Source organism: Patagioenas fasciata, chromosome Z (genome assembly GCF_037038585.1).
Source record: "Patagioenas fasciata isolate bPatFas1 chromosome Z, bPatFas1.hap1, whole genome shotgun sequence".
NCBI lineage: Eukaryota > Metazoa > Chordata > Aves > Columbiformes > Columbidae > Patagioenas > Patagioenas fasciata.
The window spans coordinates 24,149,008-24,173,105 of NC_092560.1; the positions used below are offsets into that span (position 1 = coordinate 24,149,008).

The following is a 24,098-nucleotide window of genomic DNA, read 5'->3' on the forward strand; positions in this document are numbered from 1 at the left end:
CCGAGAAGATTAAACAACTGTACACCTTACCTGGCCTCTCTGTGTTAGGGTTGCTGCATGATGAAGAACAGCAGGTGTTGGTTGCTACCATGATGATGTACCAGTGGCAGTATTGCACCAGCTGAGAATCCCTGGTTAGTGTCCATAAGTTGGTTCATCTATTGGAGAGCCAAGGCATGATAAGCACGACTTAATAACCCTTAAATGGTGCCATAAGACTAGTGCAAAAGTCTGACAGGGGTGGAGGTTAACAGTGGACTATCATGGCCTGAACAAAGTGATGCTGCCATTGAGTTCTGCCATGTGGGACAAGATAGAACTCCAGTACAAACAGGAGTCAAAAGCAGGCAAGCAGTATGCCACAACTGATATTGCCAGAGCATTTTTCTTAATCCCTTTGGCAGCAGAGTGCAGGCCACAGTTTTACTTTCATGTGAAAGTGTGTTCAATACATCTGGAACCAACTGCCCAAGGGCTGGGAGTACAGCCCTGCCTACCTCTCGGTCTTGGACTGATGCAGACTGCACTGGAACAGGGTGAAGCCTTTGAACACCTGAAATACATGGATAACATCACTGTGTGGGCCAACAGCAGAGGAAGCATTTGAGGAGGAGGAAAGAATAATCCAGATCATTTGGAAAACTGGTTTTGCCATAAAACCAAAGCAATGTCAAAGGACCTGTACAAGAGATACAGTTCTTGGGACTAAAACAGCAAGTCGTCACACCCCAGGGGCTGCAATCAATAAGATAATAACTGTGTCTCCACCAGCTAACAAGAAAAAGACACAGCCTTGTCTAGTCATTGTGGGTTGCTGGAGAATGCATGCCAGGCTACAATCAGCTTGTGAGCCCTCTCTATTGAGTGAGCCTAAAGAAAAACTATTTTGAGTGGAACCCTGAGCAGCAACAGGCCTTTGAACGCATCAAAGAGGAGACAGTAGCTCCTGAGCTCACCTGGATGAGACCAGCTGTGAGAAACACATTCTGCACTGCAGCCAGGGAGCATGACCTCAACTGGAGCCTCTGACAGGAAACACCTGGAGAAACACAAGGTCAGCCTTTAGGGTTTTGGAGCTGGGGATATTGAGGATCCAAGGCCCACTGCACCGTGACTGAGAAAGAGGTACTAGCAGTGTATAAGGAGGGCTGAGCGACTTCAGAAGTTGTTGGTGTGGAAACACAGCTCCTCTTGATACCATGACTGCCTTTGCTGTACTGGATGTTCAAAGGATGCTGCATAGAGTGGGTGGGTAGTGCTGGTCATGCAACAAGCTTGGACAGGGAACCCTAGTCACCCAGGAATCCTGAAAGAGATCATGGACTGATCAGAAGACATACATTTCAAAGCATCACTCAAAGAGGTGACTCATGCACAAGAAGTGCCACCATGTGGCACTTATCAGAAGGTGAAAAGCAGTATGGTCTGTTTACTGGTGGATCCTATTGTGTTGTAGGAAGCCATCAGAAGTGGAATGTTCCTGTGTAGAGTCCTACATGACAATTTGTCAAAGCCATCAAAGGAGAAGGCAAGTTGAACCAGTTTGCAGAAGCTGGCCCTAGAGAAAGATGAACAAGAAAAGCAGCCAGTAGTCTCATGTCAATACTGACACATGGATGGTGGCAAATACCCTGTGAGGATGGCTGCATCCTTAGAAACAGACCAGCTGGCAGCACTGGTGTAAATCCATCTGGATTGCTGCCTTCTGGCAAGACACTGCTGCCTGGGTAGGCAGCATTACTGTAAAGGTACACATCATACAGATGCTCACAAGCCCAAGGGCAGCACCACTGAAGAACACCAAAACAACGAGCAGGTAGACCAGGCTGGCAGAATTGAAGTGGCTCAGGTGGACTTGGACTGGCAACTTAAGGGTGTGTTACTCATAGCTCTGTGGGCCCGTGAAACATCAGGACATTTAGGGAGAGACCTAAAACCTGTAGATGGGCTTGTGACCAAGGGGTGAAAATAACCATTGAAGCAATCACACAGGCTACTCATGTAGATGAAACAGTGATTCAGATTTTCAGTGAGATGGATCTAGGCCCAGATATCTGTGTCTCAAAAGAAAGTGGACAACAACAGTTTTTTATGTTTTCCAGCTGGTATGACACTCCCTCTCCAGTTTTTTTCAGTTACAAAGGGAACACAAACTGATTATTTAAAACTTATACTGCTTGTAATATCAGTTGATTCCCAGTATAGCCACTCCTGACAGAAGAAGCAAACCAACCTCTGGTATGTCTTGGTGGCTACTCACAGAAGTCCTTTAGGTTCATCCACTTCTTGCCTGCTCAAACTGTTTCAAATAAACTTCTGTAGGATATATGGAGGTAATCTTGCTTCACAATCGCCACAAAAACTGTAGATGAAGAATGTAAATCAGTTTTAATAACTGAGGATCATCTTCAGTTGGTAACGTGAGAGTCTAAAGGCTTGATTTGTGTTCTTTTCTATACTATCTACCTGCAACTTTGACCTCAAGGAGTTGCTTCTCAGTTCTATCATTGTGAACTGATAAAAGACAGTGCTTGTAAACCTGAGAGGTGATACAACTGTAGGTAACCACAAAAAGCAATCAGTTCTTACTGATTCTTACTAGTACACTATGTTTAATAGGATTTTAAATTCTCATTTTAAGAGACTTCTTTATTTGCATTAAATGGCAGACAATTATAGCTTAAAAATCTGAAAGCAATATTATTCCTTTAGGTGTTTCCTGAACAATCTGTGATGCCTGGAAGAAAGGCTGTGTTAATCATACTTTTTTTGGTATGAGTTGAGTTGGAAGTTAAATAGGTTGAAATATGAGAAGTTGGTGGTAGCAAGTTTCATTTTGGAGACATGATTGCATGTTTGTGACAAGAACAGCCAGATTAGCCCAGACCAAAAGTCTGCCAGTCTCAGTGCTGTTGACAGTGGTCAACAGCAAACTGATAGACTCCTCATTGCAAGAGGAGGACAAAGCAAGTGTACAATGATGCTTATCCAGCACACAGGCACAGCTTCTACATATCTGTGGTTCAGGAACTTTCTGATTCAAAGGATTCTAAAGGCACTGCTTATGCATTTTTCTACAAATAACCTGATCTCTTCGCCTCTTGTGAAGAAGCTTATGATATTCACAGTATCTTGGAGAAAAACATTCTGTGACTTCATCACCTATTATATGAAGAAATGTCTCCTTTTATTTTTTTTGAACTTGACATCTTACAATTTCATATAATAATCTCTCACTCTTGAAAGATGATGAAAATTCTTCCCTGTTCACAGTTTGCATATCATGTGTTAATTCTGATTTTTTTTAATTTTACTTTTATACATTTTTTATTTTTCTCAATTTCCTTTTGCATTTTAATGCAGTTTCTTCCCCCTCAGTCGCCAACACTGCAATATCTTTTGAGTGGCAATAATTTCAAAACAACAATCCCAGTTGTGTATTGTTAAGATTTGTTTTCTTGTGTAATATTTTAGGTCTTTCTGGCTCCAGTGTATTTTCTTTCAAATGTTGTTACTCAGTACTGTGGGTTCCTTTCTGAACTACGCAATCAATTATTTTAGTGACCTGAGCGATTTTGTATTAACAGGTTATTTGGCATGTCACTGTATGTCTCCATTATAGACCAATGATGAGTAAATTGAAATGCTAGGAAACTGGCACAGGCATTTATAATGTTCTGTTAGGATAACCTTTCACCACAGTGAAAACTATTTACCTTTTCTTTCCTGTATTTTTATGATATATTTATCCATGTGAAGCTTCCCACTTACTCCTCTGGAAATTAGTTTAGGAACATTTTTTAGAAGCACATCAAAACTTCTTGGAAATCTGAGATTAGTTAGATCTTCCTCTTTGACACTCTCAAAGTCGGGTTTAAACGTTACAAAAAGAAGTCCTTAGTGCAATAATACCTGTATTTTTTGAACCTGATTTTACACGTGGCTTTGGAACTCATTTGCCTTCTCAAAAGGAAAGGGTCATCATCCTGACTTTTAGGAACTATAACATCTGTGTGAGGAAACTACCTAAAACTGAATAGTGAGAGTTGTCTTGTTCTGCCTTTGTTTCTTTGTTGCATTCACATCACCTCTAGCTTCTGGAAATCAGCTTCTCTTTACAATTACAAGCTTTGTTTTATGAGTAGTTTTACTCAGCAGGAAGTTAAATTACGTTGAAGTTTTATTCCTTGGACAGCTATCTTCTGATTATCCACATCTGCTTTGCCATTTCTCTTATTCTGTGTGAGATCCTTGGGCTTCTATGAGTGTTTATGGTTTCTCTCACAGACGGGAGAGCCTGTGAGCTGCTTGCAGTCACTCAACAGATTTCAAATGTTATAGTAAAATCAAGGTATTCTTGGAAAAAAAAAAAATAAAGGGAAGAAAGAAAATAAATAAGCCCACAAAATTTTGAGCATTAAGATGAAGCCGCCTCTTCTCCTGGGATGCAGAAAGTAAAAGAGCTGCTCAAGCTGCCTGCTGTCAGCCTCATTTGGATTCGGTGCCCTCTCGTGGAATAGAAGTATGGACATTAACTGAGCTCACATCTGTCTGCTATGTTGCCTGATCAATAACTTCTGTACCCAGCAGCTGCAGAGGCAACCTGGCAAGACTGGGTAGCAATCCAGACTCACTTTATATTTCTGATATTCAGCTAAAATTACTGCAGATGGGCCACAGGTCTTCCCAGCACTAGGGCTTGGATCTTTTTGTTTCCCCACAGCTGCACATAAAACACTGACAGTTCTCTGCAAGAAAAGCAAATATCCAGGTGCCGAGACAGATGAGAGGGTTCCTTGGAATAGCTTTTAAAGCAATTAAGATTTGTCTCACCATCTCTGTGGAAAATGAGGTAGAGACCATTGTGCAGTTTCTCGTGAAAACAAGTGCCTTACTGTCAGTTATTTAATCCAGCTAAGTTTGAGTAACTTACTTAACAAATTTAGTTAAATTAATCATTCCAAGAGAATCATAATAAACATAACTAAACAGAAGTGAAGGATTTTTTAAAATTATTTTTAAAAATTTTTATTTTTAGAGAAGGTATATTTTTTGTCTTTAGAAAGGGGGTAGTTCCTAGAAAATACCTGGAAATATCCTGAACTCCATTTTCCTAACTATCGCTAACAAGAAGCTATATTTATTTAAGTAAAAGTATTCATCTTTTTTCTTTTTAAATTAACTGTATAAAGCATATAAGTAGCTAGCTGAAGCTTCTTAGCTATAGCAAAAATATTTCAGCCTGTATTTTTGTTTTGAATAGAATACAGAAGAAAATGCTGTGGAAGTCAGCTGAAAATATAGTGGAATGCTGGAATTAGATAGTTTTTCCTTTTGAGTCATTTACAAGTGGAGGCTGATTACTGTAATAAAATCAGTCTTTTTTTTTTAAAAGGGCAGTGAGAGGAAAAGATTTTAAATGTGACTACCTGAGATAGTATTCTGGAAGCACATGCCTAAATATGATTTATGCAGGAAATGAAACTTTGTTTTCACAATGAGTATTTAGTTACTGATACTTGAATGGATTTTCTTCATTGCCAGTAAACATTCCCTGAGGATCCCTTTAGAAAACTTTGATAATGAGTTCTAGCTGAGTGTAGACCATAATTCTTTAAGATTTTTTTGGTAGTTATGCTTTATGCCCTGCTTATTTTTCTCTTCTAAGGTTTGTCTTATTCCTAAATCTGCTCATGGTACAAATCCAGCAAGTGCACAAATGGCAGGGATGAAGATTCAGCCAATTGAAGTGGATAAAAATGGAAGCATTGATATCTCTCATTTAAAAGCAATGGTGAGTATTTAATTTTCTTTCATTTTCAAGGCAGAAACATTTCTTTTTCTCTACAGGTTAAAGTGTGGGCATCTGAATCAGATTTTTCTTTGAGAGAAAATAGGGCAATAATAGTGAATACATGCTTGAAAAGGATAAGTAATTGTTTCTTTTTTTTTTTTATTTGCTCAGTCAGACACTACCCATGTGACATGAAATTTTTCTCTAATTTGAGGATCTTTGGTGCAGGAGTGGCTCAGTGATTCTTTCTACACAGCAGGCTCTTTTACAGAAGAACTTTTTGGTCTACATCTAGTATTTGAAATGAAAGAAGCATTTTCATGAGCATAAGGCCTATGAAACTGCACTTTAGCCTTTGCTTAGTGAAGTTCAGGCCTGCCTCTACTGGGGAAGGTGTTGCTAGGCAACTTTTTTCACTTTTTTGAGTAGAATGGCTGCAGGTGAATCTTGGGAATCCAAGGGATTAGCAGGATACATTTCCAAAAATGCATATTTGAGCAAGCTTTTTCAGTAGTCATAGAACTTTGTTGCTGAAAGCAGGAAGATGGTCATTATATCACATGACATTGAAGCTCAGATGTTTCACTTTGCTGGTCTTAAGGTCCCAGAAGTGACTATTAGACATGCACCTTGTCATACCATGCCTTCATCTGTGATTTTAAATTGTGACTTATTGAGAAAATTCTTCTTTTCCATAGTTGTTGCTGAAGGAAAGAGCTGTGTATCTTTTTCTGACTATAAATGACTAGACTACCTGCTGATAGACTTGCTTCTCACCTGTAAAACACTCAATGGCCTTAATTACGTGATTTTGAAGAAATCTTCTCTAGAGAATCTTTAGGAACCTTAATGACTTTATTTTCTCTCTCTTTCCCTGCCCTCAGGTGGACAAGTACAAAGACAACTTGGCAGCCATCATGATTACATACCCTTCCACCAACGGTGTATTTGAAGAGGAGATTGGAGATGTGTGTGACCTGATTCACAAACATGGAGGCCAAGTTTACTTAGATGGAGCAAATATGAATGCCCAGGTACAAAATCTCTTAGATAGATTTATTTTAACTGGGAGTGTATGTTTCCTTGGAATAAGAATAGCACAGCAGTACTCAGTTCAGACCATAACACAGCTTTCTCACAAGATGGCACAGTGTTTGAGGGAGGAGGTGAAGTTTCCAAGAGCAGTAATAAAAAATAGGTGGTGAAAATAATTATATTTTATCTGATTTTGCCCTGAAATACGTTGTAAGATGCAGGAGTTGTTCACTGTAATTGGCTTCGTCTGTCAAAGACACTCTTCACAGATATGAATGTCTAAAAGAAAAAATTGTTTGCATCGTTTCTTGTTTGTGATGTATTGTGTTGAAGAAAAACGGAAAAACATATAACATAATTTTGAACCTATTTTTCTTGAATGCAGTAGTAGGTCTTAAAATGGCATGCAAAGAATATTTTGAGAGAGAGTATTCTTTTCACAGGTGGGTCTATGTCGTCCTGGAGATTATGGCTCTGATGTCTCTCACTTAAACCTTCACAAAACCTTTTGCATTCCCCATGGAGGAGGAGGACCTGGAATGGGACCAATTGGAGTGTGGGTATCTCTTTATTAGCCTTTTCATTAAAAAACCAAATCTCTTTGTGAATCTTGGTTGGCAGCTCACTTAAGTACAGAGCCATGAATGTGAGAGGTGTACAGTTGTTTGTAAACTTATGTCCTTCTCCAGGACTGTCATGTGCTGATCTCAGGAATGGTGAGATTCACATGTATTCCAAAACCCTGACTTATATGTTGCCTCTTTAGTGTGTATGGCAGACCCTGCTCAACAGTCTTTTTTTTCCTGAGTAAATGCAGAGATCATCTGTGAACTTTGAGGGCTGATACGGTATGTAGTTCAGAACACAGGAGTGATATATGAACTACATTAATCTATTGTACAGGGCAATGATATTACTTTAAAAGAAAATAATCTCACTCTTTTTAAAAAATCATTTTGATTTGGATAGCTGCATTAATATCTTGTGATTGGTTAAAAACTGAGTGCCATCCTCCATTGTCACCAGTTATGTTAATAAACTTTCTGTTGAAGAAGACATAGACCAGGCTTCCTGGAGGACTGTGTTTGGAAGCAAGGTGAAGAGAAGCTTCTGCTGAAACTGTCCAGGAATGATAACAGGAATATACAAGTTCTAAAATCAATGTTTCTGTTTTAGGAAGAAACATTTGGCTCCCTACTTGCCTACACACCCTGTCATCAAAATACAGCTGGATAAGGATACATGTCCTTTGGGTACTGTCAGTGCTGCGCCTTGGGGTTCCAGTGCTATATTGCCCATTTCCTGGGTGTATATCAAGGTGTGTAGACTTTTATAAGGAGTATCAGCTGAGGGTCTGTTTCTGTTTCAGCAAGTCTGAAAACCACTGGAAACACATGAACAGGTTTAAGAGCAACTTGTTATGTTCGCACAGACTGAAATGAATATGACTACAGCATGGTCATAGGTTATTTACATTCTTTGAACCTTCTTGTTTTCTGGTAGGACAATGGAACAGCCTGTTGCCATCTGTTGCAAAAGGATCAGATGGCAGGACAATTGCTGTACCTGTGTAGCCTGTTTGATTCCTCTGTCTCATCTGTAATAATTCTTGAGGCAAGTGGATATGAGGCAAAAAGCTGTAGGCAGGCTTGTCCTTCCACTGTCTCTGACATCAAAGTTTTCATGTTTAAAAGCTGCTTGGTAGTTACTGTTCTTCCAATGATATTTTTGGTTGAACACTGCAGTATTGTTATATTGTTATATTCAACGTACATGTAATATTTAACTTTCAAAAATCTGTTTTAATAAGACCTTGAATTCCAGGGGATGTTACTGAATTTGAAAACTGTGCTTAGTTTTGACTTTGGATATGCAACAACTTGATCATGATCTATGTAATTTTTAATGCCTTGTGATTTAATCATGAGCCCACAAATATTTCATTACATATAGGAAAGTATTCAGCCAACAGAGATAAGTGTTGATTCAAATTCTCTTTTATAAGAGTGTGTGCTGGGACTCTGAGCAATGTTTAAAACTTTGAGTAAGAGTTGTAATGGTGAACATAAGGGCAGTGTCATTCAGAGTACACCATAGCCAGTTTAATACTCTAACCATGGAAACATCCACTCCTGGGGAAACCAGCTCTCGAGGAACTTGAAATCAGCAAATATGATCTGGTACAACTTCCATGGTGGATTTTCAGCTGTGGGTAAAAATTGTGACTGTAACCTGATTCCTATTACAGAATATTTAAAATGTAGTAAATTTTTAAGGGAATCTGTTTCTTCACAATGCAAAGTGCTGTGTGTTTACACTGTCCCATCTAAACTGGCTACCTTGAAGGCTGGTTTTGGTTTCTTCTTTGCCACCTTAGCTTCTAAGTGCAGTGCTAAGAAATTTAGCCGCAGGTCAGTTCCAGCACTGTCCTTTTGCAGTGCCTTAACAGATTGAAAAGTGCATCAGCGTTCGTTTGGCTCTGTTAATGCACAGTATCAGCTGCGACGTGACACCAGCAAGCAAAGTTTGAGTGGCTGGGATAATCTGTACAGACAGCACACAAAGTTTTTTGGGCAGCTCTCTGGACGCTCCTTCCCTAAGGCTAGGGATGGTGACAGGCAGTGTGTTACAAGTGTGCTGATGACGTTCTTTAGTTCTGCTCACTTTATTCACTTCAAAGCCTCTCAGATTGAGGAGGAGATTGGGTTGTTCATTTGTTGACTTGAAGCAAAAACTCTTGTACAGTAACCAGTCTTATAAGGTATGGGTACCAAAGTTGCTGTCAAGTAACACTCGGTGCTTCTCTGTGGCTGTAGCACGGAGAAGTGTTCTAGTAGTGTGATTGCCTTAAAACAAGCCAGATACAGTAAGGTGCTGCTGTCTATCATGCTTGCCAGTACAAAAACAGAGCTTGCTTGGCAGTGTATTTAGATCTGTTTCTTCATGTTACTCCTCTTTCAGACAATGGGAGCAAAGGGTCTGAAACATGCTTCTGAGATTGCAATACTAAATGCAAACTACATGGCAAAGAGGCTAGAGAAGCACTACAAAATCCTTTTCAGAGGAGCAAGAGGCAAGTATTGGACAATTTGGTTTCTTCCACAGCTGACTTTTTTCTCCTAGTGTAGAAGTTGTCTTCCAGTATGGCTCTTTTTTAATGCCATATGTGACAGCTGCATCTCATACTTCTCTTGATGTTGTTTCTAAAGAGAGAAATAACCTGTGACAGTGCTGCTGTGGAGGTATCGCAATGAAACTAAGGTACTTGGAAGTAGAAGAAAAAATGCTTGTTTGTAAATAGAAGAAATGGTGACAAAAGACAGCGTTAACCTTCAAATCATATTGTTCTTTTTGAAGTTTGGTAGCAGATCAGTGTAGAAAAGGGAGAAACCAAAAAAAACCCAGATCTCCCATAACCAGTGGCACAACAATTTAAGAACTTTAGCAATTTTTGGACCTGTACATTTCTGCTTCACAAAAATCACAGAATCACAGGATTATAAGGGACCTTGAAAGATCATCTAGAACCAGAGAAGGAGACTCTACAACCTCCCTGGGCAGCCTGTTCCAGTGCTCTGTCACCCTCACTGAGAAGAAGTTTCTTCTCAAATTTAAGTGGAACCTCCTGTGTTCCAGTTTGTACCCATTGCCCCTTGTCTTATCATTGGTTGTCACCGTGAAGAGCCTGGCTCCATCCTTGTGACACTCACCCCTTATATATTTATAAACATGAATGAGGTCACCCCTCAGTCTCCTCCAAACTAAAGAGCCCCAGCTCCATCAGTCTTTCCTCATAAGGGAGGTGCTCCACTCCATCGTCTTCGTTGCCCTGTGCTGGACCCTCTCCAGCAGTTCCTTGTCCTTCTTGAACTGAGGAGCCCAGAACTGGACACAATATTCCAGATGTGGTCTCACCAGGGCAGAGTAGAGGGGAAGGAGGACCTCTCTCGATCTACTAACCACTCCCCTTCTAATACACCCCAGGATGCCATTGGCCTTCTTGGCCACAAGGGCACAGTGCTGGCTCATGGTCATCCTGCTGTCCACAAGGGACCCCAGGTTGTACACTTTCTCTGAAAAAAAAGAAAACTCATTTTTGCTCCTTATTATCCTTTGTGAGAAGTGGAAGCATCCCCTTGGCAGTGCAAAATACTTTAGACACATTCTAGTTCCCTATTATGTCTCTGCAGTCTTGCAGCAGAACACGAATAATGTATAAGAGGTGAAAAAAAATATCTGTTATAGTAGAGTATCTATCAGAGAATGCGATTTTGCTTGTTTAAGCTGAATAGCACCAAAGAACACATGAGTGCAACATCTATGCTCTTCAAAATATATGTCTTAAATTTATTGGAGTGCATGTTGGCTAAACCTGCAGGTTCCATTTTTAGAGAATATATTATTTCCTCATAGAAGAGAATGGAAGCTGCAAATTTTGAAGGATTCAACGATGAAATAAAACTAGGTTCTCCAGTATCGTGGATCTAAAGTTAGATAACTTATGTCTTTAGCTTGTCTGTAATACCACATTTGAGCTTTCCTCTGGCATGACATGAAACTGCTTATCTTGTACATAGCTAATTCAAGATAGCCTAAGACCCAAATGGTGTTGGGCCACTGATAAATCCAATTATTTTTCAGAGTACTTGTAAATTATAGGAGCTACTCTGACCACTGTTTCCTTGTTCTGATCTATGAAAAGAAGCCTGTTCTTAATGTGACGTGGGACTCAGAGGGCCAGTCTTCAAATACTGAGTTGGATATCTCTTACCTGATAATTTATCAGGTTTGAGTTTTTGTCAAAGTGAATATTTTTTAATTTGTCTTTTTGCCATGTTCTCCACAAAAGCAATGAGAGTAGACTGCTTGGTAGATTGTGTTTTTCTCCTATCAAGTAAACATAATGTACACATTTTCATTTACAGGTTATGTAGCCCACGAATTTATTTTGGATACAAGACCTTTCAAAAAAACAGCAAACATTGAAGCTGTAGATCTTGCTAAGAGACTTCAGGATTATGGTAAGCAGGTGTTTTGTTTTGTTTGGTTTTTTTTATTAAATTAGCAGTGTGAGGATTTCCTACATCTCTTCTAAAGGGAGCCGGAAACATTCTAGTCTTGTGCTTATGGATGGTGAATCTGTCATGATCATTTCACAGGTCACCTAATGTTCATTAAGGGCTGAGAGAGATATTTGCATCACTTCCCTAGTCCTGCTGGCACAGTTTCTGATACAAGTAGGATAACAGGATTTAAACACCTTCCTCCTGATTCAGTTTAGGCAGTTCTGTACACGTGGTCTGAAGTATCTGATCATGGCTACTCTTTGGCTACCAGTCAAGATGACCTATTGAACTGCTTGATCCTGTGCAACTGTGGTTCTCACATGTATGCATAAATGCTGTTAAAACCCTAACCAGTAATACATCAGTGAAATAATCCAAAGCCCAGTCACGATACCAAAGCCCTCCAAACCTTCTGCTCTTTGTAGTGGGATGCTATGGCCTTAAATAGTGTGTGCCACTTTAAATAGACTTTTCAGTAGGTATGGAGGTGAGTTCCATCCTCTGCAGCTGAAAGAGAAGTGTCATGAAGTTGTGACTAGCAGTAGTGCAGGAAAACAATCATGAAAGACCGCCTTTTCTTTTTACCTTGTTTGCACATGCAGAAATCTATACCTATCTCCCTTTGCCATTCAACCAGTCATAAGAAGATGAAGTGACAAAACGCTTCAACTGAAGTGGGCAGCAGGAACAGAAGTAACCCAGGGAAGAAGCAATATACTTTGGGCTGAAAACTAACAAAGCAAAAAGAGCACGTTTTGAGGGTGTTTCATCAAATCAGTGTGTAAATAACACAGTGGCTTTACCCTTCCATGTTAAAAACTTGGATATTTGAAAAGTTCATCCTACCTCTGCCGTACACTGCCAACACTACCAATGAGTTAAGTCCTCTAAAGATTATAGAAGAGGCTAAACCCATGAATCCATTGCTATCTAATGCATGTATTAACTCATAACCTATTGTCAGTGACTCATTTCTTCTTTGTCAGGCTTTCATGCTCCGACCATGTCCTGGCCAGTGGCAGGCACACTTATGATTGAACCAACAGAGTCTGAAGACAAGGCAGAACTGGACAGATTTTGTGATGCAATGATCAGTATTCGTCAGGAAATTGCTGAAATAGAAGAGGGCAAGATGGACCCCCAAATTAACCCACTAAAGGTAAGATGGCACCTAGGGTAAGTTACCTGCATTTAACTCTTGAGACTTACTTGAAACTACATGAGCCCACTTCCTGATCTTTCAGTACTCTCAAAAATAACTGTGTGCAACAGTGAACACAGGAACTTCTTGAAAAATGACATTTTTAGAATCCTTACAATTTTTCAAAATTTGAATTTTGACTTTTTCAAGTCGGAAGTCTGGCCTCTGCTAACAGAGCAGAGTTTTTTACAGAAGCACGTGATCCGCAGTTTTGAGACCATCTCAGAGTAATGAAGATGAGATGCTTTTTTATCTGGTTTAAGAAGGGAAGTGGGATGACCTTAAAGCTAACAGTAAAATAAAGCTTGAATGAATTATTTAGCGACTGCAGCACAGAATTGCTATGGGCTCAAGTTCTGTTCAACTCTTGTAATGCTGTAACTGACTTTTTATATATTGAGCAGATTTTGTGAAAAGCTGGAATCATGGTCAAACCTTGTGTAGTATCATCTTCAGGCAAACTGAAAAAAACCAAACACTGAATTGCTTCCTGTTTTAAATCTTTTTTTTTTTTTTTTTTTTTTTTCCCAGACAGTAATTCTTTATATGTAGTAATGTGAAGGAGGGTTCACACTGATACATTCAACTGAATTCAGTAATGTCATGTCCTAAACATGTCCTTTTGCTTTGTAGATGTCACCACATACTCTGAACTGTGTTACTTCTTCCAAATGGGATCGTCCTTATTCCAGAAAAGTGGCAGCATTCCCACTGGTGAGTAAATAATGGGATCCTAGTGGTGTGCTAACATACAAATGTTCTTTCTGCTCTATGATTTTCTGGTCCATTGGAGATGAAGTAAAACGGAAAGAAAAAAACTTAGTGCCGTTTATATTGTTGCTCAGATTTTACGTGTGAGAGGTCTACAATAGTGCCATTAGTTTTTCAATACAAGGAAAAAAATATCTTAAAAAAAAAAAAAGTCTCTGCACATGAAGTGCAAACTTGGATTTCTAAATCTCAGCACTTCAATATTGGGTATTCTCATTAGAAACTGAGTTAGAATTACAGCACATTCAGTTCCGACATACTGCACCAGTGGCTCCCAGAGTCGCACGTCCTGACGTTCAAAGCTCTGCTCCAAGTAACTTGGATGAGATTTTGACAAGATGCACAGTCAGCTGTTTCAAAGAGGAAGAATTTAACTGCACCTGTGAAGTTTGCCACCTTGTTTTTGATGTTTTAATGATATTGAATAGCACAGGTCTTGCTAGTCTCCTCCACTTTTCCTTGGTTCCTCTCTGTAAGCCAGTTATTCAAAGGGCTATAAATTTCCTTTTATCCCATGACAACTGTTCCTTTGCAAACATTTGTTGGAGGATGTGGCTACATCTTTTTAAAATCTAAATATTCTTTTGCCTGCCAGCTTTCTTATACATGCTCCTTAACTTTCAGGGACTGCAGACAGATGTGAAGTACGACTTTAGTTAAAAAAAAAAATTATTAAAATTTCTAATGTCTGTTACAAGTATGTAGACGCACTTAGTAGAAAAAATGAAATAATTGTTTTTTCTTCTGTACTTAGCCATTTGTGAAGCCTGAAAGCAAGTTTTGGCCCACAATTGCTCGCATTGATGACATATACGGAGATCAACATCTGGTTTGTACCTGCCCGCCAATGGAAGCCTATGAATCTCCCTTTTCTGAACAGAAGAGAGCATCTTCATAAGGCTGCTTCCAGCTGCTGCAATTTCTGAGTCCATGGGGATGGCCTTTTCCTCCCAGACCTGATAGGGGATATATATACTGTGTATATTTTGGATAATCACCATGTTTGTTAATTGAAGCACTACTCAGTTAAAATGTAAATACAATGAAAATATTAGCTGTAAACAAAATGTGATTGTATTGCAGCTGAAGTTGCCTTGATTCATTATTTTGTCTGTTTTGTGCTGCAGTTTTAACAACACCCAATTTGCAAAGTGGCTTAGAAGATATGTTTAAAAAAAGTAGAAAACATGCAGATGCATAAGGCAATAGTAATGAATATTAACTGCAGGAGTAATAGTTTATATTTTGTGATAAAAAGATGAAGTAGATTGTTTAATTTACTTCACATATTACCACTAGCATTGCTAGTGTTAATATTTCATTATTTTTTTTCTTTTTTTACCAATGTTAGTTCTAATAAAATTGGTCAGAATTTTATGTGTTGTCATGTTCCGAATTTTAACTTTTCAGCTGGATTTCTTGAACTGAGGAATATGGAATTATGAAGCTTAAGTGCTGATTTGTCAGAATTGCCACAGCAGTAACAGCGTCTACAAAAGCAAAATACTGGGAGTGATTATTATTGAAATAAATCTCTGATTTTTTGAAATGAGCTGCAACAATCAGTTTTGCTGAGCAGTAACAAACAGCTTTTTCTGTATGACTTTTCCTTGTAGTTTCATTTAATCCTCACCTCTTATTCCAGAGAAAAGCATGAAACACCTTTTCTAACAGATTGTGAACTGCTTACTATGAGGTAGACCTTTTCTAATGAAGTATTGTCCTTCCACAGTTTCTGAGATTTTGGATACTGGCTTTGAATCACAGAATATAATCATAGAATCATGGAATAGTTTAGGTTGGAAGGGACCTTCAAAGGTCATCTAGTTCAACCCCCTTGCAATAAGCAGGAACATCTGCAACTAGATCAGGTTGCTCAGAGCCCCATCCAGCCTGGCCTGGAATGTCTCCATGGATGGGGCATCTACCAGCTCTCTGGGCAACCTGGGCCAGTGTTTTACCACCCTCATTGGTAAAAATTTCTTACTCATGTTTAATTTGAATCTCCCCTCCTTTAGTTTAAAACCAGTACCCCTTGTTGTACCTCAACAGGCCGTGCCAAGAGGTCTGGCCCATCTTTCTCACGGGGCTGTTTTAAGTACTGAAAGGCGGAAATAAGGTCTCCCTGCATCTTTCTCCAGACTGAACAGCCCCAAGTCTCTCAGCCTGTCCTCACAGCAGAGCTGTTCCAGTCCTCTGGTCATTTTTGTGGCCTCCTCTGGACCCACTCCAACAGGTCCATGTCTGTCCTGTACTGAGGGCTCAAGGTGCAGGGGCAGAATCACCTCCCTCAGCCTGCTGGCCATGCTCCTTTTGATGCAGCCCAAGATGCAATCGGCCTTCTGGGCTGCACGCACACATCACCAGTTCATGTCCAATATTTCAACCACTAGCACCCACAAGTGCTTCTCTGCAAGGCTGCTCTCAATCCCTTCATCTGCCAGCCTGTATTGACACCAGGGGTTGCATCTTGAACTCGTCCAGGTCCCTCTGGATGGCATCCTGTCCCTCAGGTGTGTCGACTGCACCACTCAGCTTGGTGTCATCCATGAACTTGTGGTTCATTTTCCACTCATGAGATGTGGGAAGAGAGTTTGCCCATGAAGACTGAGGCAAAGAAGTTGCTGAGTACCTCAGCCTTCTTCTTGTCCATTGTCACCAGTTTACCAGTCTTGCTCATCGAGGATGTACCCTTTCTTTGACCTGCCTTTTCTGGTTGACACACCTGTAGAAGCCCTTCTTGTTTTTCTTTGTATCCCTTGCCAAGTTCAGCTCCAGCTGTATCTTGGCCTTTCTCACCCCATCTCTGCACAACCCCATCTCCGCAGTGTCCCTGAACTCTTTCCAGGATCCCTGTCCCTGCTTCCACTGCCTGTGCATTTCCTTCTTGCCCTTCAGTTTGACCAGCAGGTCTCCACTCAGCCATGCTGGTCTCTTGCTGTTCTTACCTGATTTCTTACACCTGAGGATCGAGAGCTCTTGTGCTCTGTGGAAAGTGTCCTTAAAGATCTGCCAGCTCTGTTCTGCTCCCTTGTCCCTGAGGGCAGTTTCCCAGTGGATCCTGTTGATTGACTCCTTGAGGAGCTGGAAGTTGGCTTTCCTAAAATGCAGGGTCCTGACTTTGCTCTTTGCCTGACCCACATCCCTCAGGACTGTGAACTCCACACGTGCATGATCACTGCAGCCCAGGCCTCCAGTCCTGAGGTCACCAGTTAGCTCTCTTGCACTGGTGACCATGGGGTCCAGAACTGCATCTCCCCCGGTAGGGCTGTCTGTTACCTGGCTGAGATAGTTGTCCTCAGTGCACTCCAGGAGTCTGCTGGGTTGCCTACAGTTCGCTGTGCTGCTTTCCCAGCAGATGTTGGGGTAGCTGAAGCTCTCCAGCAGGACAAGACCCTGTGACCACAATGCCTCCTGTAGCTGGAGTAAGAAGGGTTTATCAATAGTCTTCCCTGGACTGAGTGGCCTGTAGTAGACACCAACCACAAGGTTTCCTTTGTTGCCTCAGTCTCTGATTCTTACCCATGAGCTTTCTACGTACTCGTGGCTATTCTTCAGAGACAGCTCTTCACACTCCACACCTCTATTGATGTAGAGGGCAACCCGTCCACCCTTCCTTCCCTGCCTGTCCCTTCTGAACAGCCCGTGGCCATCAATTGCCTCACTCCAGTCATGGGATCTGTTCCACCAAGTTTCTGTAACGGCCACTAGGTCATAACCTTCTAGCAGCACAGTGGCTTCCAGCTCATCCTCTATGTTGCTCCTGCTGCATGCACTGGTGTAGAGGCACTTCAGCTGGGCTGTTGGCTGAGTCACCTTCTCAGAGGTGACGTAATTATTTTTAAGTATTTCACTTGTGCTTTCCTGTTGGCTTCTATTACCTCAGGAGCCCTTGGCTCATCTTCATAAGACTTCAGGTATGCTCCAGTGAGGCAGACACACCTCAGGATGTCTCTTGAACACTCATGCCTGGGAGCTTCCGCTGCAGTGACACAAACAAGCCTAGTGTCCACAGCACTATTTTTGGTATTGTACTTTTGTGTCCTTCATAGAAGTTTTGGGACTTCAACCTTTTCATTACCTACCTTATGACTTCAATGGGGGCTTTAATTACTCCAAGAGTCCATAGATGGCAAGAGGCAGGAATGGATTCCATTAAAGGAACACTAGGCCATATATAAGTTTTGATGTGAAAAGCTGCACTTGGATCCTAAAATGTATAAATACATAGTGAAGAAAATTAGAATTTTATACTCTAGAATTTACTATTAAAAAAGGCATCTTTCAATAGCTACTGATACAGCACTAAGGGTGTAAACTGACAACTTCTAATGTGAGGGAAGGACACTCTTTCTGCATCACCAATCTAACTCCACAGAGTCTTGCCAATCGACTTTAATGTTTGGTAAAGGCAGTTTTATGTTGCTTTGTGTCTGTCACTGAAAAGATATATTAAAGAATTCATTTACATTTTTTGTATTAAGCAGAGAACTTCTCATTATTGACCTCAAACTGACAAATTTATCTCATAAATCAATTGGTAAAAGCTATCCAATGGAAAAAGCATTAAAAGGTATAAAATATTTCACAGTACTCAGCTATCAAGTAAAAAGCCACAAATCTTATGTGCTTACTGCACAGATGCAATGATTGTTACAAAGGTAAAATTACATGTTTTCCCCATACTGAGCTCCCATTTTGTAAAACATAGACATTCAACAGGACACAAGAATCGGTCTACAGATCTTTTTAACTGTATGCTTAGCACTAATACCAGTTCACCTACTAAACAAAGGCTGAACCCTCATTCTAGTAAGCACAGAACAAGCGGAGGAGTTAAAACACAGAATCATTTGAATGGTTTGGGTTAGAAGGGACCTTAAAGATCATGTAATTCCAACTCTCCTGCCATGCCTGGGGTCACCTTCCACCAGACCAGGTTGCTCAAAGCCCCCCTTCCAACCTGGCCTTGAACACTTCCAGGGATGGGGCATCCACAGCTTCTCTTGGTAGCCTATTCCAGTGCCTCACCACCCTCAAGGTGAAGAATTTCTCCTTATCTAATCCAAATCTACTCCCAGTTTAAAGCCTTGTCCTATCACCACATGGCCTTGTAAGAAGTCCTTCTCCAGCTTTCTTGTGGGTCCCCTTTAGCTACTGAATCTTTCAAAACTGTTCACCAACACCTGTTTTTCTGATATATGACTATACAGATAGTACCAGCAGTATGTATTTTGGATGCAACTGAATTCCTAAGTAGAATGAGGGTAAGAATGGGGAGAGAGAAGTTACTTCTTTCAGATGAAGTGAATAAGCCATTAAGCTAACTTCCAGCCACAAACAAGGGCACTGCCATTTGCATCTCAGTGTCTGCTTCATTACCCCACCAGGGTAAGGGCAAGATCTTCAGTTACTAAAAATGGCATACATGCTTCCATATGTACTTCTGTATATGCTTGCTTTGCAGGCTACAGGCTGTCAGTGTGTCCTCATGCCTATGGTGGGAATCCCTGACGGATCGCTGCACAGGGCACCCACAGCAAGCTCAGAAGAGACCACAGCAGCTACATGACAGCTGCTGCTACAGGGTATGCATGCGCCCATGTATAGCGATGTAAGGCTGGGTTTTATTTCTTCATTAACAATGTTTTTTTCATTAAGAAACAGATTAAGGAATATAAAGTCTCATGTCTGAAAAATTAGAAGCCTACCTAGAGAAAGTATTTAGTAAGCTGAAAAAAAATTCTATAAGAATGTTATTATTTAAATAAGTGGATAATAGTAAAAACAAAATTAGCAACTTTTCTGAATCATAAAATATTTAATAAGGTTTATTTTTGGGGGGGAATATATTGTATATAAAATTTCAGATCACAATATGAAGCGATTTGAACCCTCTCCAAGCTAGCACTGCCTTCAATGTCATGTAGATGTATTGCCACTGATACAAGACCTACTAAAAGCATACAGTTTAACTAATACAGAAGTGGCGCTTTTTTATATGAAATATTTTTTACACAACTAGAGTGTCTTGAATACCCTCTTTAAGTGCAAAAAACACAGATCACTTTACACTAATGCAGCAACAATGCATTCATATTGTTCTCATTAGTCATTAGTAGTCAACTTGCATAAGATACAAGAAAAGCACAATGAAGCTCACAAAAATAGACTAAAAATCAGCCTCTTCTTGCAAAAAAAAAAAAACAGCATAATGGAGGAAAAAGACAAAAAGGGATTATGCACACCACAGAATTTGCTGTTCTTTCATCCAGCTGGCTTAAGTGCTGTCTCTGTTTTTTGCGGGTTTTTGTTTTGGTTTGTATTTTTCTTTTTTTTTTTCATAAATGAAACCACATGGACCAGGCACAACTAATATTCAAGAGGCAGTGTGTAGCTAAAACTTCACAAACTTTTTGTCATCCCCACAATTTATACTCCTCTGTCCTGAGGTAGTTACAAAAAACCAAAATCATAAATTAAGCATCAGCTGGGCCAGTAAGAGCTGAGGCTTCTTCTTTCTTTTTTTTTTTTTTTTTTTTTTTTAATTTTCTCTAAAAACTATTTGTTAACTGGCCAAAACTACCCTTGATGTTAAAAGACAGCTGAAAATTAGAGTTCTCGCTACACCAGAAAGACGGCTATGAGGGGAAGAGGGTTAGGTGCTTCAAAATGTGACAATACATTGAGTCCCATCAAGCTGTCTGGTCCACTGTTGTATTCCCATGTTTATCCCCTTTACTGTCTATAAAGTCACTGTGAGAAGTACGGAAGGATCTGAGCGCATCATCGTCCTTTACTGTAACCAGGGAAGAACTGGTCCAGTAGCGTCTGCAGTATCTTGTTGGGAGCCATGGTGTAGCCCTTCCCCAGGTCATAGCGGCAGGCAGGGCAGGTGAAGACTTCAGCTCTGAAGGAGCGCTGTAAACAACTCTAGGACATTACAGAGACAGAAAAACAAAGTGTGAGAACTTTGTTTCAGACTGACAGCTTAACCAGAAAAAACTAAGGAACCACTATAAACCAAAGATGCAATCTGCTGCACTACCAGAAAAAAGGAAGTCATCCTCAAGCCCTCTGGTACCTACCTCTGTAAAACTAAAATGTCCTAAACAAAGGATTTCTGCTCTGGGCTGGGAATTGAGACGCTGAGCTTGGGAGGAACTAAAACAAATCACTACTGAGATTTTCCCCTTCTTTTCCACTGGTGCCTTCCTGTTAATCACAGCCACATCTACAGCTTCTTTCTAGCTTCCTGGTTAGATTGCTATGGTTTTCCAGACCTTCACTGCAAGAGGAGGCAAATATACCAGGTATGTTGTTTACGTAACAATCTCCATCTACTTCGTCAGATGACATTCAGTTAAGCCTTAAAGATGTATATAGGATAACACAATTTCTAACACATTATCACCAGTGCTGCCCTCGTTACTGCATTACCACAGGCCGCAGAAAGCACAAGCACGTGAACTGAATATCAGAAATGTATCAGGGCACATCTGCGCATAAACAGCCATAGCAGCTTACTATCAAAATATTCCTTACAACTTTCACTAGATGTTATTTCATATATTCAAATATTTACTGACATATTTATATTTTGTCCTCTCCAAGTTTGTTGCCACTCAGCTTTCTCTTTTCCTTGTTTTTCCAGTTTCCATAATTCTAAATATTAACCCCTTCATAACATTTTTTAGGTTTTTTAAGGATTATCATAATTCCATGTGTGCAGGCCACTCATAACATGGTGATTTTTATTGGAGTGATACATATCATCTTCAACAGCAAACTTGTATTATCAGATACTGTACTAGGATGACAAAAGTCTGTGTCCTTTTAGGCTCTTAGGCAGAAAGACTAGAAATGGCAGGTACAGTTCAAATATGCACACCTGTACTACAAAAATTAACTTCAATACAAACTGGAGTTCATCTCCTTACATTATATCCAGCTGATCAAGACTTTAAATACGAAAGTTATAAATTGACTTATATGGCCCTCCTATCAAACATAAACAATGCCAAGAATAACAAGATAAGGTAACTTCTTCTGAATAAACACGAATATTTTTATTGTATTTACACTGTATCCTTTTAACTAAGAGTGTTACTCAACTATATAATCTGGTTTTATTCCTTAACTGTGTAAAATTAAATTATGGTTGCTGTACCAACATCTGGCTCCTGGACTAAACCTATTCCTAGTGTAATACCACTATCAGAACAGAATGACAGCAATGGTAAAGTCCATTCATTATGTCTACCAGGTATTATACTAAACGTACTTTCACTCTTCATTAGCTAAAATTAAGGTTATACAGCAATCACTGAATGAAAACTTGTTGCATGTTTTTGCAGAATGTTAGGCAATAATCATGTCTTTCTAAAATACACATGGCTTTTGGTGACCGGTGACTCAGAACCAAGAAAACAGCCCAGAGCAAGACCAAGCTTGTTCTTACTTTGCAGACGTTGTGTAGGCACTCTGTTGTCACTGGCTGGAAAACCAGCTCCTGGCAGCAGACACACATAAAGGACTGTTCCAGTTTCTTCAGAAAATTCTAGAGTACAGCAAAGGAATAAAGACGACAAACTCTATTACAGTTCTCATAGATGCCACTTATTACATAGAGAGGATAAACTTTCAGAAGTTCTTATCCATGACTGCAGCTTTCTAAAAGTAATCAGGAAGCAGGTTTGTAATCACTTAATTTCCCTACTCTTCCACAAATCAGAGAACTAATGGTTTAAAGATTATTTACTCGTTTGTATGACTATTGCTAAAACAAAATGAAGCAGACTGCAGGGCTAGTAAAGGTCAGAAAATTTAGTAACTGCGTTTAGTAACTTCTGCTAGAAATGTCTATGCCCCTGAAATGTCTCTGCCAAGGGAACTTCTGCACCTCCTCCTGTGCTTACTGGTCACAGCTAACCTAATGGCTTCTTCTCTTCACAGGCCAAATTCTCTGCAGTGTGTAAATCCACCTTTTTTAAACCTTCTCAGGGCATCTCCAAGGCATCTCAAGACACATTTGTATCAGGTGTTTTACACACACAAGCATGCTTAGCTCTGGCATGTCGGTCATCTCTAAACATCTTAAGAATGCAAGAAAAACAGATCTATGAGTAATCAAAATATGGCTCTTTGTAATACTTTTTAAGATATCAGATTTATCTTAAACCATTTTATTCAGTTAAAAGGGAAGGTGGTTGTTTCAAGCACAAAGATTTACATTTTCACAGTAGTGGCCCACATCTACCAGGGATTCCCATTAGCTTCAGTGGCAACCAAATGGAAACCTTACCAAAATCATGGATAGGAAACTAGAGAAAAATTAATTCTCAGTAACTCAACTGCTTTTAAATTACTGTCTTCTGCTTTTTACAAAGACATATCTCTGCTGCCTGTCATCATGCACAATTTTAAAATCTGAAATTCCTTCTAGTCATTACAGACACTGGATAGAAGACAGACAACAGCTAATAACTTTTCATGGTCATTTCTTACATAAAGACAACTGCAGCAGCATTATAGCAAAAACTGGTGGTGTAACTGGAAGAACAGGAAGCCGTAGATGTTTTTTCTGCTACAGAAGCACCATAAATAGCCAATGGTAATTATTAAATAAACTAATTATGTATGCCCATTTTTAGATATCCATCTTCCAACCAACCGTTTGTTTTTCAGTGAGATGAGTTTTATCAAGCTATTTTAACTTCTTAGCGACTTGATTTTTTCTGCAAAACAGCTAAAGTAACTATGAACTTGACATTGGTAAGATTAATTATCACCTAAAGACATACTATTTCAGGAGATATTCCTTTAGTGGACTTTTTTATGCTAGTGTTTACACGCTTTTAAATCTTGAGCTATTCTTGCTATTTTCATTACACTTAGGGGGAGAAACGTATCTTTTTCTCCTGTGTAAGGTTCCCTCTCTACAGAGTGGGATAATCTGTTAATAGGTTTGGATTAAAATATTTTCATTTAATATTTAAATTTGAAAATGACAATGCTTCTATCTTCTTAAATGAAGCAAGCAAACTGTATTTACTGTTATACAAATCCTTTCTGTCTAAAAAGTAGTGACTAGAACCATCTTTCTTTATGTCTGATTTCTCACATCAGCACAGCATAAAATACATTTATAGTTTCAGAGAAAACATTCTCCCTTTGGAAATTAAAAAAAAAAAAAAAACAAAACTATTTCTAACTTCAAAACATTTTTTGT

The 24,098-nt window shown here is 39.7% G+C and overlaps 2 protein-coding genes across 6 annotated transcripts in view; one reads left to right on the forward strand and one right to left on the reverse strand.

Moving 5' to 3' along the window:
• Window positions 1-15,416, forward strand: part of GLDC (glycine decarboxylase) — a 69,014-nt gene extending 53,598 nt beyond the window's left edge. For all 3 annotated transcript variants that reach the window (XM_065860673.2, XM_065860672.2, XM_071802542.1), the window contains 9 exons: window positions 5,669-5,794; window positions 6,679-6,828; window positions 7,273-7,385; window positions 8,006-8,147; window positions 9,791-9,902; window positions 11,755-11,850; window positions 12,882-13,054; window positions 13,730-13,810; window positions 14,622-15,416. In XM_065860673.2, the coding sequence (XP_065716745.1) occupies window positions 5,669-5,794; window positions 6,679-6,828; window positions 7,273-7,385; window positions 8,006-8,147; window positions 9,791-9,902; window positions 11,755-11,850; window positions 12,882-13,054; window positions 13,730-13,810; window positions 14,622-14,765 (1,137 nt within the window). In that variant the 3' untranslated portion in view covers window positions 14,766-15,416. The remainder of the gene's footprint in view (window positions 1-5,668; window positions 5,795-6,678; window positions 6,829-7,272; window positions 7,386-8,005; window positions 8,148-9,790; window positions 9,903-11,754; window positions 11,851-12,881; window positions 13,055-13,729; window positions 13,811-14,621) is intronic.
• A 4,252-nt stretch (window positions 15,417-19,668) lies between these two features.
• Window positions 19,669-24,098, reverse strand: part of UHRF2 (ubiquitin like with PHD and ring finger domains 2) — a 91,474-nt gene continuing 87,044 nt past the window's right edge. For all 3 annotated transcript variants that reach the window (XM_071802543.1, XM_065861008.2, XM_065861007.2), the window contains 2 exons: window positions 22,329-22,427; window positions 19,669-20,800 (listed from right to left, as the gene is read on the reverse strand). In XM_071802543.1, coding sequence (XP_071658644.1) covers window positions 20,654-20,800; window positions 22,329-22,427 — 246 coding nt within the window. In that variant the 3' untranslated portion in view covers window positions 19,669-20,653. The remainder of the gene's footprint in view (window positions 20,801-22,328; window positions 22,428-24,098) is intronic.